At 40.8% G+C, this 13,476-nt stretch overlaps 1 protein-coding gene across 11 annotated transcripts in view; it reads right to left on the bottom strand.

The window, feature by feature from the left end:
• The window catches only part of ADGRB2 (adhesion G protein-coupled receptor B2), a 744,603-nt gene that overhangs the window by 61,006 nt on the left and 670,121 nt on the right, over positions 1-13,476 (bottom strand). For all 11 annotated transcript variants that reach the window (XM_073615398.1, XM_073615399.1, XM_073615401.1 and 8 more), the window contains 2 exons: positions 6,869-6,972; positions 4,103-4,205 (listed from right to left, as the gene is read on the bottom strand). In XM_073615398.1, the coding sequence (XP_073471499.1) occupies positions 4,103-4,205; positions 6,869-6,972 (207 nt within the window). The remainder of the gene's footprint in view (positions 1-4,102; positions 4,206-6,868; positions 6,973-13,476) is intronic.

Raw genomic sequence — 13,476 nt, 5'->3', positions numbered from 1 at the left:
CAGGCATTTTAGCACTAGAAATAGCCTCTAAATAGCTCCTGAAAACCTCTTCTCATTCATTTCAGTGTGTCTTTTCACACTGGGGCAGTGCGCTTGTAGGACATTAGGAAAAGTCCTGCAAGCAGCATCTTTGGGGCAGTTTGGGAGCGCTGTATATAGCGCTCCCAAAACGCCCTGCCCATTGAAATGAATGGGCAGTGCTTCCAAAGCGCCTGAAAATCGTTTTGGAAGCACCGCAACAAGGGCGTTTTTAACTCATTCTTTGGGGTTAAAAGCTCCCCACTAGCGGACGAAAAGCGGCGCAAAAGTGCCGCTTAAACAGCGCTAAAGTGCCGATAAAATGAGCGGTGCTTTAGCGCTAATGCGGCCGCAGCGCCTGTCAAATACTGGGAGAATATAGTCTGGTCAGATGAGACCAAAATTGAACTCTTTGGATGCCATAATACACACCATGTTTGAAGGTCAAATGGCACTGCACATCATCCCAAAAACATCTTAACAACAGTGAAGTTTGGAGGTAGGAACATCATGTGTGGGGCTGTTTTTCAGCATAGCGTACTGGCAAACTTCATGTTATTGAAGGACGGATGAATGGAAAAATATAAACCTATTTACCTAGAAAAATGGTGACATATTCAATACTTAGTTTATTGCTGTATGTTATATGAGATTTAGGTATACATATACTTTAAGAAAGTTAATAATCTCCAGTGGGCAATTGTTAGGGGGAGGGGGTGTTGCAAGAACCCCCTTCTTTGGGTTGCAGGTGAAAAATGACCCCATCACTCATATAAATTCTCTCAGTGAAAGTTGTGGTTAGTGTAATCACAATAATTATTAAATACAAATTAAAGCACACCTCTTTGCATTGTTTGTAAGAGAGCTGCCTCTATTCCCCCCTCCCCACCACCACCACCACCACCAATGCCTTAGAGTTCACTGTGTTGTTCCCATCCTCACTATTTATCAAGCTTCTGAACAAAAAGGAATGCTTTTATTTCAGCGATAAATCACTAATTATAGAGACATTTATAGCTAGGGTATGTTTGTTGTTAGTGAATGACAGATGCAGAGAAGAGGATGAATGCTGGTAGCAGCCTAGTAACATATAATATACAAAGGGAATGCATATAATGACACAAGCTTGAGTTTGCAGGGCTGACCTCCCCTCCCCTCACCACCACCACATTGTCTGTTCCAAGCTCCTATTGTACCATCCCTGTCCCCCAGTAACTTTGATTTTCTTGAACAATTTTAGTCATCTGCCCTTTTTAGGTGCAATCAACAAAGAAAATACGCCTTTGACACAGCACCACCCACCACTTCATTCCTACATTGATTCTCTCTTCAACTCCTACCACCACCCCCCTTTCCCCACTATTGCTGATCTACTGTATAACTGGGAGCATATTACTGAACATGTAACTTAATAGAGGTATTGACTAAAGCATCAGAGGGAAGGAATGAATTTAGACACAGAACACAGTGATATCCTACACCAAACGTGCGTAGGATGTATTAGGAAGAAACAGTGCAGATGTAGAGTGGGGGCTTGAAGCACAAATTATTTGTAAGCTGTTTCCGGGCACTAGTAACAATGTGATAATTGTAAAAAGCTGAGCATGTTGATACCGTGATACTATTTTTTAACTCCAATCCTCACTCTTCTGAACGGAGTTCGTTCTGTATGCAAAAAATGTATGCATGCTCATATTTATTATAATTACTTCTATTCTTCACATTAAACTCTGCAACAGATGCATCCTATAATTCTGCCAAGGGGTACAGAAAAGCATTCCAATAACTATGATTTTTTAAAGTACCTGTGAAGTGGGTCAAACACATTAGCAATCAGACATAAGCAATTGATTCACCTTTTCATAGTTCTTTTTTCCCCATCACAGACATGAACATTCACATCCTGCAATGTATTTAAAGGCTAGAGATCTGCAGTACCATAGCTCCCAACTGTCCCTGATTTCAAGGGACTGTCCCTCATCTTGAACAATGTCCCTCTGTCCCTCTTTCCTCTTCATTTGTCCCTCATTTTTGGTCTGATCTATATAGTTGTATATAAAATGCACTATTTATCTATCCAAAAGTGTTTTGCGGTGTCAAACCTTTCATTCAACTTCTGAATTTCTGCATCTGTAAATTCCAAAAGCCAATATAAAGGAATAGTGGTGGTAAAAAAAAAAAAAAAACACTTGTGGGTTTAACCATTCATTTTTTATATAATTCTCCTTTAAGGGGGCGTGACAGGGGGCGTGTCCTATGCCTATAAACTTTTGCTAATAGGCGTCCCTCATTCCCATCTCAGAAAGTTGGTAGGTATGCAGTACTAATTTTTTTTTTTCTAAGACGTAGTGGTAGAGGGGTGCTGGACGCTTATTTTCACAGGTTATCCAAATATGGCCCTATTAACCTGTATTCGGCATTTCACCACAAAGACAGGGACCCACCTAGGAAAGAACATTCTCTCAAATGGAGAAATTCATGTGTAATAGATCAAAAAGAGTGTCGCATTTAAAATCCTTAGGTGTCAAAAGTCTTTAACCTCCCTGGCGGTTTTCCCGAGTGTGGCTCGGGGTTAAAATTCAGGACCATTAGCGGTAACCCCGAGCCACACTCGGGATCGCATTGCAGGATCCTGGGGCGGTGTTACTTACCTTGTCCCCGGGATCCTGCGATGTCACCCGCAGTGTCTGAGGGCTCCGTCCTCCTCCGAAGCCTCTCCGTGCCAGGCTCCATTCCCTGCGAGCGGCGCGACGCACGGGGGCAGAGCCTGGCGGCAAATTAAAAAAAAGTAAAGATCATAACACATACAGTACTGTAATCTTACAGATTACAGTACTGCATGAAATGATTTCACATCCCTTTGTCCCCAGTGCTTTGGCCCATGCCCTGCATGCAGTTTTACATGATATACACTGTTCTTTCTGCCTGGAAACTGGAGATTGTCCATAGCAACCAAAAAGTGTCCCTTTACGTCAAAAGTGGCTTTAGACCAGCTAGAAAACAGCGATAGTAAATTAGAACACTTGCAGAATTGAGCGATAGTGAATTGTGGGGAAATTTATTTTATTACTATTTTTTTTTATTTTTTTAAATTATTTATTTTTATTTATTATATTATAATTTATGTTTTTGTGTTTCAAACTTTATCATACCCGGGATATCTACTAGACTCTGGTTTGGACAGATTTAAGTGTGTTATTGTTAAGATTTACAGACCTACAATATAAAACGCCAAATTTCCATGCAAAATAATTGTACCGCTTTCAGCACCTAAAATCCGAAATAATCATACCGCCAGGGAGGTTAATGTTCAACTGGTTACAACAAGCAGGGCAAAAGATATGCTTTTTCGGTGGCCACACTATTTGCATTCATCAGGGCTGGATGAATAGCAGAATGTTAAATGGACTCAAAAGTACCCCTAAGTAGTCTGATCTGCAGGCTGAGGATGTTATAAACAACAGTCAATACAGGTGTTCACAGTAGTAACAGCAGCTAGTCCCTTTTTTGAGTCCATTTAACATTCTGCCATTTTACCCAGCTCTGATGAAAGGTGACTGTTTGGCCCCCAAAACTCATTGGCTGTCTTTTGCCCTGATCGCTATAACCAGTTGAACAATAAAGACTTTAGACCCCTAAGAATTTTTAATTTGGCACTCTTCTTGATCTATTAGATTTTAACTTTCTTTTTTTTTGTGAAACTGTGAAGCTACTGATGAAAAATACTCATGTATCCAATAGCCTTCTTTCCTGACAGAAGTAGTGACCTTACTGTAGATATCACTATAAACATATCAACTGGGGTCTTATGTAAGAAATATTAGTATTATATGTTGGGATGCTTATGCCTATGATATATGTACACATTTGCCCTGTAACATGCCTATCCATCTCCATTTTATGTATATTGGCCAAGATTTTAATAAAGACAATATTCTTTTGCTTAGTAATATAAGCTTTACAAAACTGGGTAAATGGCTACAATTCTTAAACTTTAGGAGGGTCAAGCCTGCAAAAGACAGAGTTGTAAAAAATATTGTTGTAAGCAGATGAAAGTACACAAAGGGGAAAACATGTTTCTGACCTTGCTGAGTGCTTGGGACTGTCCCACCAGAATCAGAACATTGGAGGCAAGGATGGACAAACAGAAATTGAGCAGAATGATGGAGCGCTCGGAACGAATGAATCTGAAGAATAAAATAAATCAAGGGTATTACCTATTCAGATATAGAGAGATACATATTGAAGAACACATAGAAGAGCCAAGATTGTAGCTGTAGTCAAAAGTGTGACGCTGCACAGGCAACTCAGTAGAAGTCAATTACTAGCTATAAAACGTGAGTGAAATTTTGTCCATATTTTCAAGAACTGCGAAAAAATTGTTGTGATTTGTATATCTTTGTAGCTTGGAAGATGTGTGATAAAGCAAAATGTACAAATATCTCTTTGGTGTGTCTGGTCTGGCTACCTGCTTGTTAAGTGGGGAGAAAGCTTTGATACACAAGTATGACTTCATATTAAATTCTTGCTAACAAATAAAACCAACTTGCCAGCCACCTTGTGCTTATTTGTTGTTAATATTTTCCAAAATGCTGCTACAGGTAGCCACAAATTTCCACTGACATGCAGTCTTTCTATCCTCTAAGGCATGTCAGAATAGAGAAATGTTACCACATCCAATGATGTAAAGCAAGAACTTTCTATTTAGTTTGCCGAAGCCCCAAATATTATAGGATGTGGTTGGGATGGGCTTCAGTGTCAGCTTTTGTAAACATTAGAATTAGCATACTGTGGCTGCCTGGGTTAAAGGGGCTCCTAGGATGCACTGCAGCATTTTGGAAAATGTAAACTATAGTGTACATTGTTTGTAAGTGGTGCCTAGTACTGGCTACCAAGTTTGATTTAAAGTTGAAGATTAGTTAAGGTAACTTTTACATAATTACAGTGGGGTTTATTTACTAAAGCTGGAGAGTGTAAAATCTTTTGCAGCTCTGCATAGAAACCGATCAGCTTCCTTCCAGTTTTTTTTTCTTTTTTTTTATTGCTTAATTGAACAATCTGAAGTTAGAAACTGATTGGCTACCATGTACAGATGCACCAGATTTTGCACTCTGCAGTTTTAGTAAATCAACCCAATTATTACAGCTTGTACCAATGTTTATATATACAGTTACATAGTGTGCATATGCCATACCTGTGGGATCCCCGTGGAAGCTGGAAATCACTGTAGTAGGCACTAGCAATACAGTGATTGCTGCTAGCATCCGGGTCCCATACCGAGAGTTTGCCATGCTGCTTACTGAACACAAGATATCTCCCACTTGACACGGCACCATTCACAGAACACTTTTCATTTTCTCAATGAATGCAAGCTGTTCTTTGATTGGACGAGATTGAGATCATGATGCCGCTGCCCTGCGTCTTAAACTCCTCCAATCAGAGAACGCTTTGCATTCATTCAGAAAATGCTAAGTCATCCCTGAATGAAGCCCATGCCAATCAAGTAAACTCCTGTGTTTATTATGCAACAGGGCTGCTGCTCAGCATGGCACCCAGAAGCAAGCAGAGATCACTGTATTAGCCTGCTACAGTTATTTGCAGCTTCCACAGGAATCCCACAAGTACGGCACGTACATACTTACATTGGTCCAAGGTAGACCAAAATAATTATGTAAAAATGATCATACCAAAACATACATAAACTTCAACTTCATCACTGGGACATAAAGGTACAAGCAGTAGTAAGAAGTACGGATGAGCTTGGGTTCAGTCCAAACCAGGTTTTTGTCTGAGCCCATATGAGGTCAATGATGTCACAAGAATTCCTTCTCCTTTGTGTACATCAACTCTAGGGCAGTGAATCTCCATTGACCATCTCTTCATAGACCCAGCAATATATATATATATATATATATATATATATATATATATATATATATATCTTTTGGGTATTCTCTGCATTAAGGTGAAAAAAAACTTCCATGTTCAGCTCTCCCCCAGCCCCCCCCATACCCTTACCTGAGCCCAATCATGATCCAGTGCTGAAACCGAGAGCAGTGGCACTTCTCTCTCCCTCTCCTCACAGGACATGGAGTCATCTCTGGGACCAATTGGTTCCTGCTGCTGTCAATCATATCCTGCATTGAGGAAGTGGTGGTGGTGGGGGGGGGAGCTGAGTCGCACTGTGTGTCAATAGATCAAACCTGCATGTCTGCCTCTTTGGCTACAGACACAGAAGATGAGGAGTGGACAGCACCAGTGGAGGACCCCAGAAGAGGAAGTTTAGGGTCGCTGTGTGCAAAACTATTGCACAGAGCAGGTAAGTATAACATGTTTGTTTAAAAAAAAAATAACTTTACAAACACTTTTATTCACTTGCAATATGCCTTTGAGCTTGCTAGAAAATTAGACTAGTCAATTCTCTAGCACAACCTCCTCCCTCCTTGTATGTCACAGCCCTCTCCTCTTTTGGGACTGACCTCTCCCACTCTGTGCTGGCCCAGCTCCTCCCCCTTCTCATCCTTAATAAAAACATTTGATGTAGATGCTGAGGGAGGAGCTTAGTGGAATGCTACAAAGTGTCACTTGAATGACAGCTCCGAGTCTGCTGGGGCTGCTGGCATCAGATCCAAGATGGCAGGTCCAAGCAACAGTCTTGGAGCTTTTGTTTGTGTACACCAGGTAAATAACATGCCCTAAATATGTTAAATGCACATATAATAGTTTGTGAATCTATTTTGTTGAATTTATTGTGAACTAAACCTCCCTTGCACTCATTTTATTGCAATATCTGCTAGTAGAACTAAAACAGGCAATGTGAAGGATCAATTGTGTATTACAACAAACATACCTCCAAAATGCAGCATAAACAGCAAGGAGAATGAGCAAAGCCATGCACGAGACAGCACAGCCAATCATCAGGGGGACCGATGGAGAGCCAGAGACATCCATCACCTGCTGAGACAGCAAAGTGTCAGCTCTTTGGAAAAAAAAGCGCCCTCATCATAAATGTTTCTTGATTGCTGGATAACCAATCAATGTCAGTTCATCGTCAAACTGACTTACAGCCAGGAAAGCCCTCAAATATGTTGATTTTCATAGCCAAGTCCAGGATTTACATAGATGTTTATCTGAATACTTTGACCAGTGAGATCAATCAAATTGTTAGGAGCTGTCTTCCTCAATTTATGATTTGATTCATATTTTTGATCAGCAAAAACAAAATATCATGTTCACAAAACATATTGATGTTAACCCAGAGTCAAGATGTATGACTGAGAGAATGAGATAGCATGAAAGATAGATAGATAGATAGATAGATAGATAGATAGATAGATAGATAGATAGATAGATAGATAGATAGATAGATAGATAGATAGATAGATAGATAGATAGAAATGCATTGTCTAATACAATTTACTTTCACTGAACTGTATAAATGCAGCAATTTTCTACAACAAGATAAGAGCATGAACATAATTCACATACAGTCATTGTAGCAATAAAGCCTAGAGAACAATAGCAACTATGACATGAACCAGCTGCATGCCACGTAGTCATTCAAAGCATAAAATGTCATATTCCTGACACTTTAAATAAATGTATTTCTGCACAGCATGACACATGCTACCCCTCCTTATTTATATAAGCCCACCCCTGATAGCACATGAACTCAGAATATGACTGTTTGCAAAAATGGGGGTAGAATGATATGCAGCAGTTAGAATTTTGCACTTGCTGTGCCATTACTGAGTTACAGTGCCCAGTGAACAAAATATAAAATAACTTACTTTGAGAATGAGTTCGTACATTCATTGTAAGATCTCATGATCATTTGTGTTACCAATCTGGCACACATTTTATAGGCAATCTTATAGGACAACTTTAGTTTATACTTTGGGTTGGAAGGTGTGTACTGTAGATACAGAAGTCCTGAATGTATTACTAGCCAACCCCACTGTTACTCTATGACAGTCTTTTCTGCTGCTGGCATTTTGTGATAGAAGATTTGCTCATAATGCCTCTATTCAGGTAGAGTTAACTGCAATAGAAATACTACATCCTGGTGATTTAAAGGATCACTATCAAGACAAATATTGTACACTGCCAGGCGAGCTTGAGCAGTTGTAGAAACAGTTTATCTAAGATGATGTAAGCCATGGGAAGGAAAGATGGCTGTTGTCTGCACCCATGACACTGTCAAAGTTTGCCTCAAACCCTTCCAGTGTTTTTTAGCTAGGCAGCTCAGTCTGCATGTAAATACAAACAAGAAAAACATTCAAATCAAAATGAATTATTATACTGATTATAATTAACATATGTATTAACCACATACAGTTAGCAGAATACAATATTTTTTCCAACTGTACTCCTTTATAGAGGCCATTCACAGCAAAGCTGGAGTTAACATTACTGTTAAACATTATCGAATCATTCTCTCTAGAAATCATCCTGGTGGCAGGCATCTAAAGGAAAGTCTAACCAAATTTAAAAATAAACTGTAATATACGTTAACATCAGTTGAAAAATGCATTTGTTTCTCTTTTTTGAATATATGCATGAATATTTGTCCACTCTGTGTTCTGTGCATCCCCGTTCAGGTGGTCCTATAGCTGTCAATTGGGACACAGTAGTTACATGGACCCAATCGCATGAATGCCACATTGTGTCTATGTACTTGCTGCGTTCTATTTAACAGCTATGGGACTGCCTGGAACACCTGTGCATCCCCGTGTGGGTTAGCATGGTCCTCACCCAGGGCACAAATTCATGTCCCATTGGAACAAGGAGTAAGGTGTATGTATATACAGTATTGAACAAAAGTGAGTACACCAATTACATTTTTGTAAATATTGTATTATATTACTAAGTGTACAGCTTGTATAACAGTGTAAATTTGCCATCCCCTCAAAATAACTCAACACACAGCCATTAATGTCTAAACCGCTGGCAAAAAAAGTGAGTACACCCCTAAGTGAAAATGTCCAAATTTGGCCCAATTAGCCATTTTCCCTCCCCGGTGTCATGTGACTCATTAGTGTTACAAGATCTCAGGTGTGAATGGGGAGCAGGTGTGTTAAACTTGTTGTTATCACTCTCACGCTCTCATACTGGTCACTGGAAGTTCAAGATGTCACCTCATGGCAAAGAACTCTCTGAGGATCTGAAAAAAGAATTGTTGCTCTACATAAAGATGGCCTAAGCTATAAGAAGATTGCAAGACCCTGAAACTGAGCTGCAGCATGGTGGGCAAGACCATACAGCGGTTTACCAGGACAAGTTCCACTCAGAACAGGCTCATAGTTACATAGTTACATAGTACATGAGGTTGAAAAAAAGACACAAGTCCATCAAGTCCAACCTTTGTGTGTGATCATATGTCAGTATTACATTGTATATCCCTGTATGTTGTGGTCATTTCAGGTGCTTATCTAATAGTTTCTTGAAACTATTGATGCCCCCCGCTGAGACCACAGCCTGTGGAAGGGAATTCCACATGCTTGCCGCTCTTACAGTAAAGAACCCTCTACATAGTTTAAGGTTAAACCTCTTTTCTTCTAATTTTAATGAGTGGCCACGAGTCTTGTTAAACTCTCTTCTGCAAAAAAGTTTTATTCCTATTGTGGGGTCACCAGTACGGTATTTGTATATTGAAATCATATCCCCTCTCAAGCGTCTCTTCTCCAGAGAGAATAAGTTCAGTGCTTGCAACCTTTCCTCATAACTAATATCCTCCAGACCCCTTATTAGCTTTGTTGCCCTTCTTTGTACTCGCTCCATTTCCAGTACATCCTTCCTGAGGACTGGTGCCAAGAACTGAACAGCATACTCTAGGTGCAGCCGGACCAGAGTCTTGTAGAGCGGGAGAATTATCGTTTTATCTCTGGAGTTGATCCCCTTTTTAATGCATGACAATATTCTGTTTGCTTTGTTAGCAGCAGCTTGGCATTGCATGCCATTGCTGAGCCTATCATCTACTAGGACCCCCAGGTCCTTTTCCATCCTAGATTCCCCCAGAGGTTCTCCCCCCAGTGTATAGATTGCATTCATATTTTTGCCACCCAAATGCATTATTTTACATTTTTCTACACTGAACCTCATTTGAGATTTAGTTGCCCACCCCATTCATTTTTTCAGATCTTTTTGCAAGGTTTCCACATCCTGCGGAGAAGTTATTGCCCTGCTTAGCTTAGTATCGTCTGCAAAAACAGAGATTGAACTGTTTACCCCATCCTTCAGGCTGCTTATGAATAAATTAAATAGGATTGGTCCCAGCACAGAACCCTGGGAGACCCCACTACCCACCCCTGACCATTCTGAGTACTCCCCATTTATCACCACCCTCTGAACTCGCTCTTGTAGGCAGTTTTCAATCAATGTACTCACCCTATGGTCCATGCCAATGGACCTGATTTTGTACAGTAAACATTTATGGGGAACTGTGTCAAATGCTTTTACAAAATCCAGATACACTACGTCTATGGGCCTTCCTTTATCTAGCTGACACCGTTCTCATTACTAAAATCTTGTATATAGTCCCTTATCATCCCCTCCAAGAGTTTACATACTATTGATGTTAGACTAACTGGTCTGTAATTCCCAGGGATGTATTTTGGGTCCTTTTTAAATATCGGTACTGCATTGGCTTTTCTCCAATCAGCTGGTACCATTCCAGTCAGTAGACTGTCTGTAAAAATTAGGAACAACGGTCTGGCAATCACTTGACTCATATCAATAGTGTTACTGAGAGAGGATGCACAAGCCTGTTTCCAGAGCCAGGCAATCGATAGATGAGTATGTGTGTGATGATAGGGTGGAATTTCGAGGGCCAATTTGAGAGGCCTAGTCCAAATAGAGCCATTTGTGGGGTTAACTCGATTGACAGGTTAGTAACATCTTGAATGAGGGTGGAGATGCCTGCCTAGAAAGTAACCATAGATTTGCATTCCCACCAAATATGAAAATTTCTCCAACAATTCTCCAGCATTTGCTGGAATGGGATGGAGACATTCAAGCTAGTTTTGCAGGAGTGTAGTACCATCTATAAAGAATTTTCATTAAGGTTTCCCAGTGAGAAATGTTTTTGGAGAACATGGTAGATAAACGGATTGCATGGTACCATAGAGGGGGAGGGATCTGGATTTGTAACTTGGATTTCCAGTAGGCTATAGCTGGGGGACTTTCCTCTTGACTTGGTTTTGTTAGTAGACCATAAAGATAGGAAATGCCATGGATTATGTTGTTGGTTGGGTTGAAGAACTGCAGGTTAAGATGGAGGGGAGTATATGATGGAGTCTTAAGTACATATAGAAGTCTTTATTGGAAATGAAATATCAGTCTTTAATTTGATGGAAGGATAGAAGTTGGCTATGCTGGAACAGGTTGCCTATCTGCTCGGAGGCACTGTGAGGACCACACCTGCAAGGGGAGAACCAGAGATAGGAATGATAAGGCTGATAGTGGGAGTTAATGAAGAAACTGAATGTGTATTCCGCCTGAGATTTGCAAGACCGATTTCCAAGTGGATATTGTAGCATAGACTGTTGGAAGGAAAGAGCGCAGGGGGGTGGTATCTCATCCAGATGGCAGCTAATAGATGTGAGGGGGTTTGGGCGACAGTTGTAGCTTCGATCAAAGTCCAGGTTTGCAATGAGGACATGTCCCACAGCTTTTTGGTTTGATCCAAGATTATAGCTTTGTAATATGACCTGAGGTCAGGGACTCCGAGACCAGCATAGTTCCTAGGTGTATTGAGCAAAGAAGCTTCGATGCGTGGTTTGCGTGACGCCCAAATGAAGTTATTGATTATCCACCGGAGTGTGGCTATATCTGTTTGCAAGATTCAATCTTGTGGGAGACTTGGTCAATCGATAGACCAGCGATATCCGCGTGTGCTCTAATTGCTTATGCTACTGGTTCAATCACAAGCTCAAAAACTAGGGGGGACAAGGGGCATCCCTGTTGGGTCCCATTCGTGATAGGGAAGGGGGTGGATAGTATACCTGATGTAAGGACTTTTTCACTTGGCCTAGAATAGAGACCTAGGATAGCTTGTCAGAAGGGACCATGTATGCCAAATTTCTGTAGGAGCAAGTCTAGGCATAGCCAATTAACTCTATCAAACGCCTTCTCTGCATCAAGGGAGATCATATCGAGTTCCATATGAGGCTTGTAGGGAGGGGATGAAGCCCACTTGATCTGGATGAATCAGAGTGGGCATGTAAGTCTCAAGGCGAGTAGCTAACACTTTGGTATAGAGCTTGAGGTCGGTGTTAAGCAGAGATATGGGGGGATAATTGCCAAGATCATGGGCAGGTTTGCCGGATTTGTGTATGGTGGTTGTTACCGCTTCAAGGGATTCTGGTAGAATCTCTCCAGTTGTCAAAAATCTATTAAAAGTGTTACATAAGTGGGGTAGAATTTGATCTACATATGTCTTGTAATATTTATTTATAAAACCATCCGGTCCTGGAGCTTTGTCTGGGGGGAGGTCTCTGATAGCTTTAAAAATCTCCTGGTGGGAGAATGGTTGGGCTAGCGAGTCGAGCTGAGATGGGGATAATGAAGGAAGTTGGAGAGGGGTAAGGAAGTCCTGTATTAGCTGTGGAGTGGGATGAGGCTCAGATGCAGAGAGGGAGAGGTTGTATAGTTTTGAGTAAAAGGCACTAAATCCATCTTCTATATCTTTTGGATTTATTAGCTTGTGCCACTTTTCGTTTAGAAAAAAATGGGATTCTGTTTTGCTGGGCTAGAAGTTTCCCAGCTTTATTCCCTGGGAGTACCAGGTGAGACAAAGGCACTTTAGATAAAAATTATGACCCTTTCGGAGGTAAGAGCTAAGGTCATTCCTCAGTTTACCTAGATCTTCTGCATTAGCTAGGGTAGGGTTTTGTCTATTCAGGGATTCAATCACTCGGATACGATGGAGGAAGGAGTTTATTGTGGGGGTTTTTCTTTTTCTTTTCCTGGGTACCCAACTACAGGCAAATTCCCCATATAATAGACTTGTGGGCATTCCAAAGTGTAGTTGGCTTAGAAACGGATCCGGTATTAGAGGCAAAGAAAGATAATATTTCAAATCAAACCTGTTCTCATTTCTTCGGTATGCTCAGAATTGCAGCATTCAAACGCCAAAGGGTGTGTCTGGGAGTAAAAGGAGATAGAAATATGGACACTGGGGCATGGTCAGACCATGTAATAAGTCCAATCGTAGATCTAGTGATTTTTTTAAGTAGGGTCTTGGAGGTCAAGAACAGGTCGATCCGAGAATATGATCTTTGGGTGTTTGAGTAGAAAGAGTAATCCCTCTCAGTACCGTGTTGACACCTCCAGGGGTCATAGAGGTCTTCCAGGGAGAGTACTGAGGATAGAGCTGTGGACTTCTTACATTTTGTATATGATGAATCCATCTGGGTGTCTATAACCTCATTAAAATCGCCACAGATTATGATTTGATCT

Source organism: Aquarana catesbeiana, linkage group LG02 (assembly GCF_042186555.1).
Source record: "Aquarana catesbeiana isolate 2022-GZ linkage group LG02, ASM4218655v1, whole genome shotgun sequence".
NCBI lineage: Eukaryota > Metazoa > Chordata > Amphibia > Anura > Ranidae > Aquarana > Aquarana catesbeiana.
Note: the sequence above shows the minus strand (reverse complement) of the source record. Positions and strands in the feature narration are given on the sequence as shown.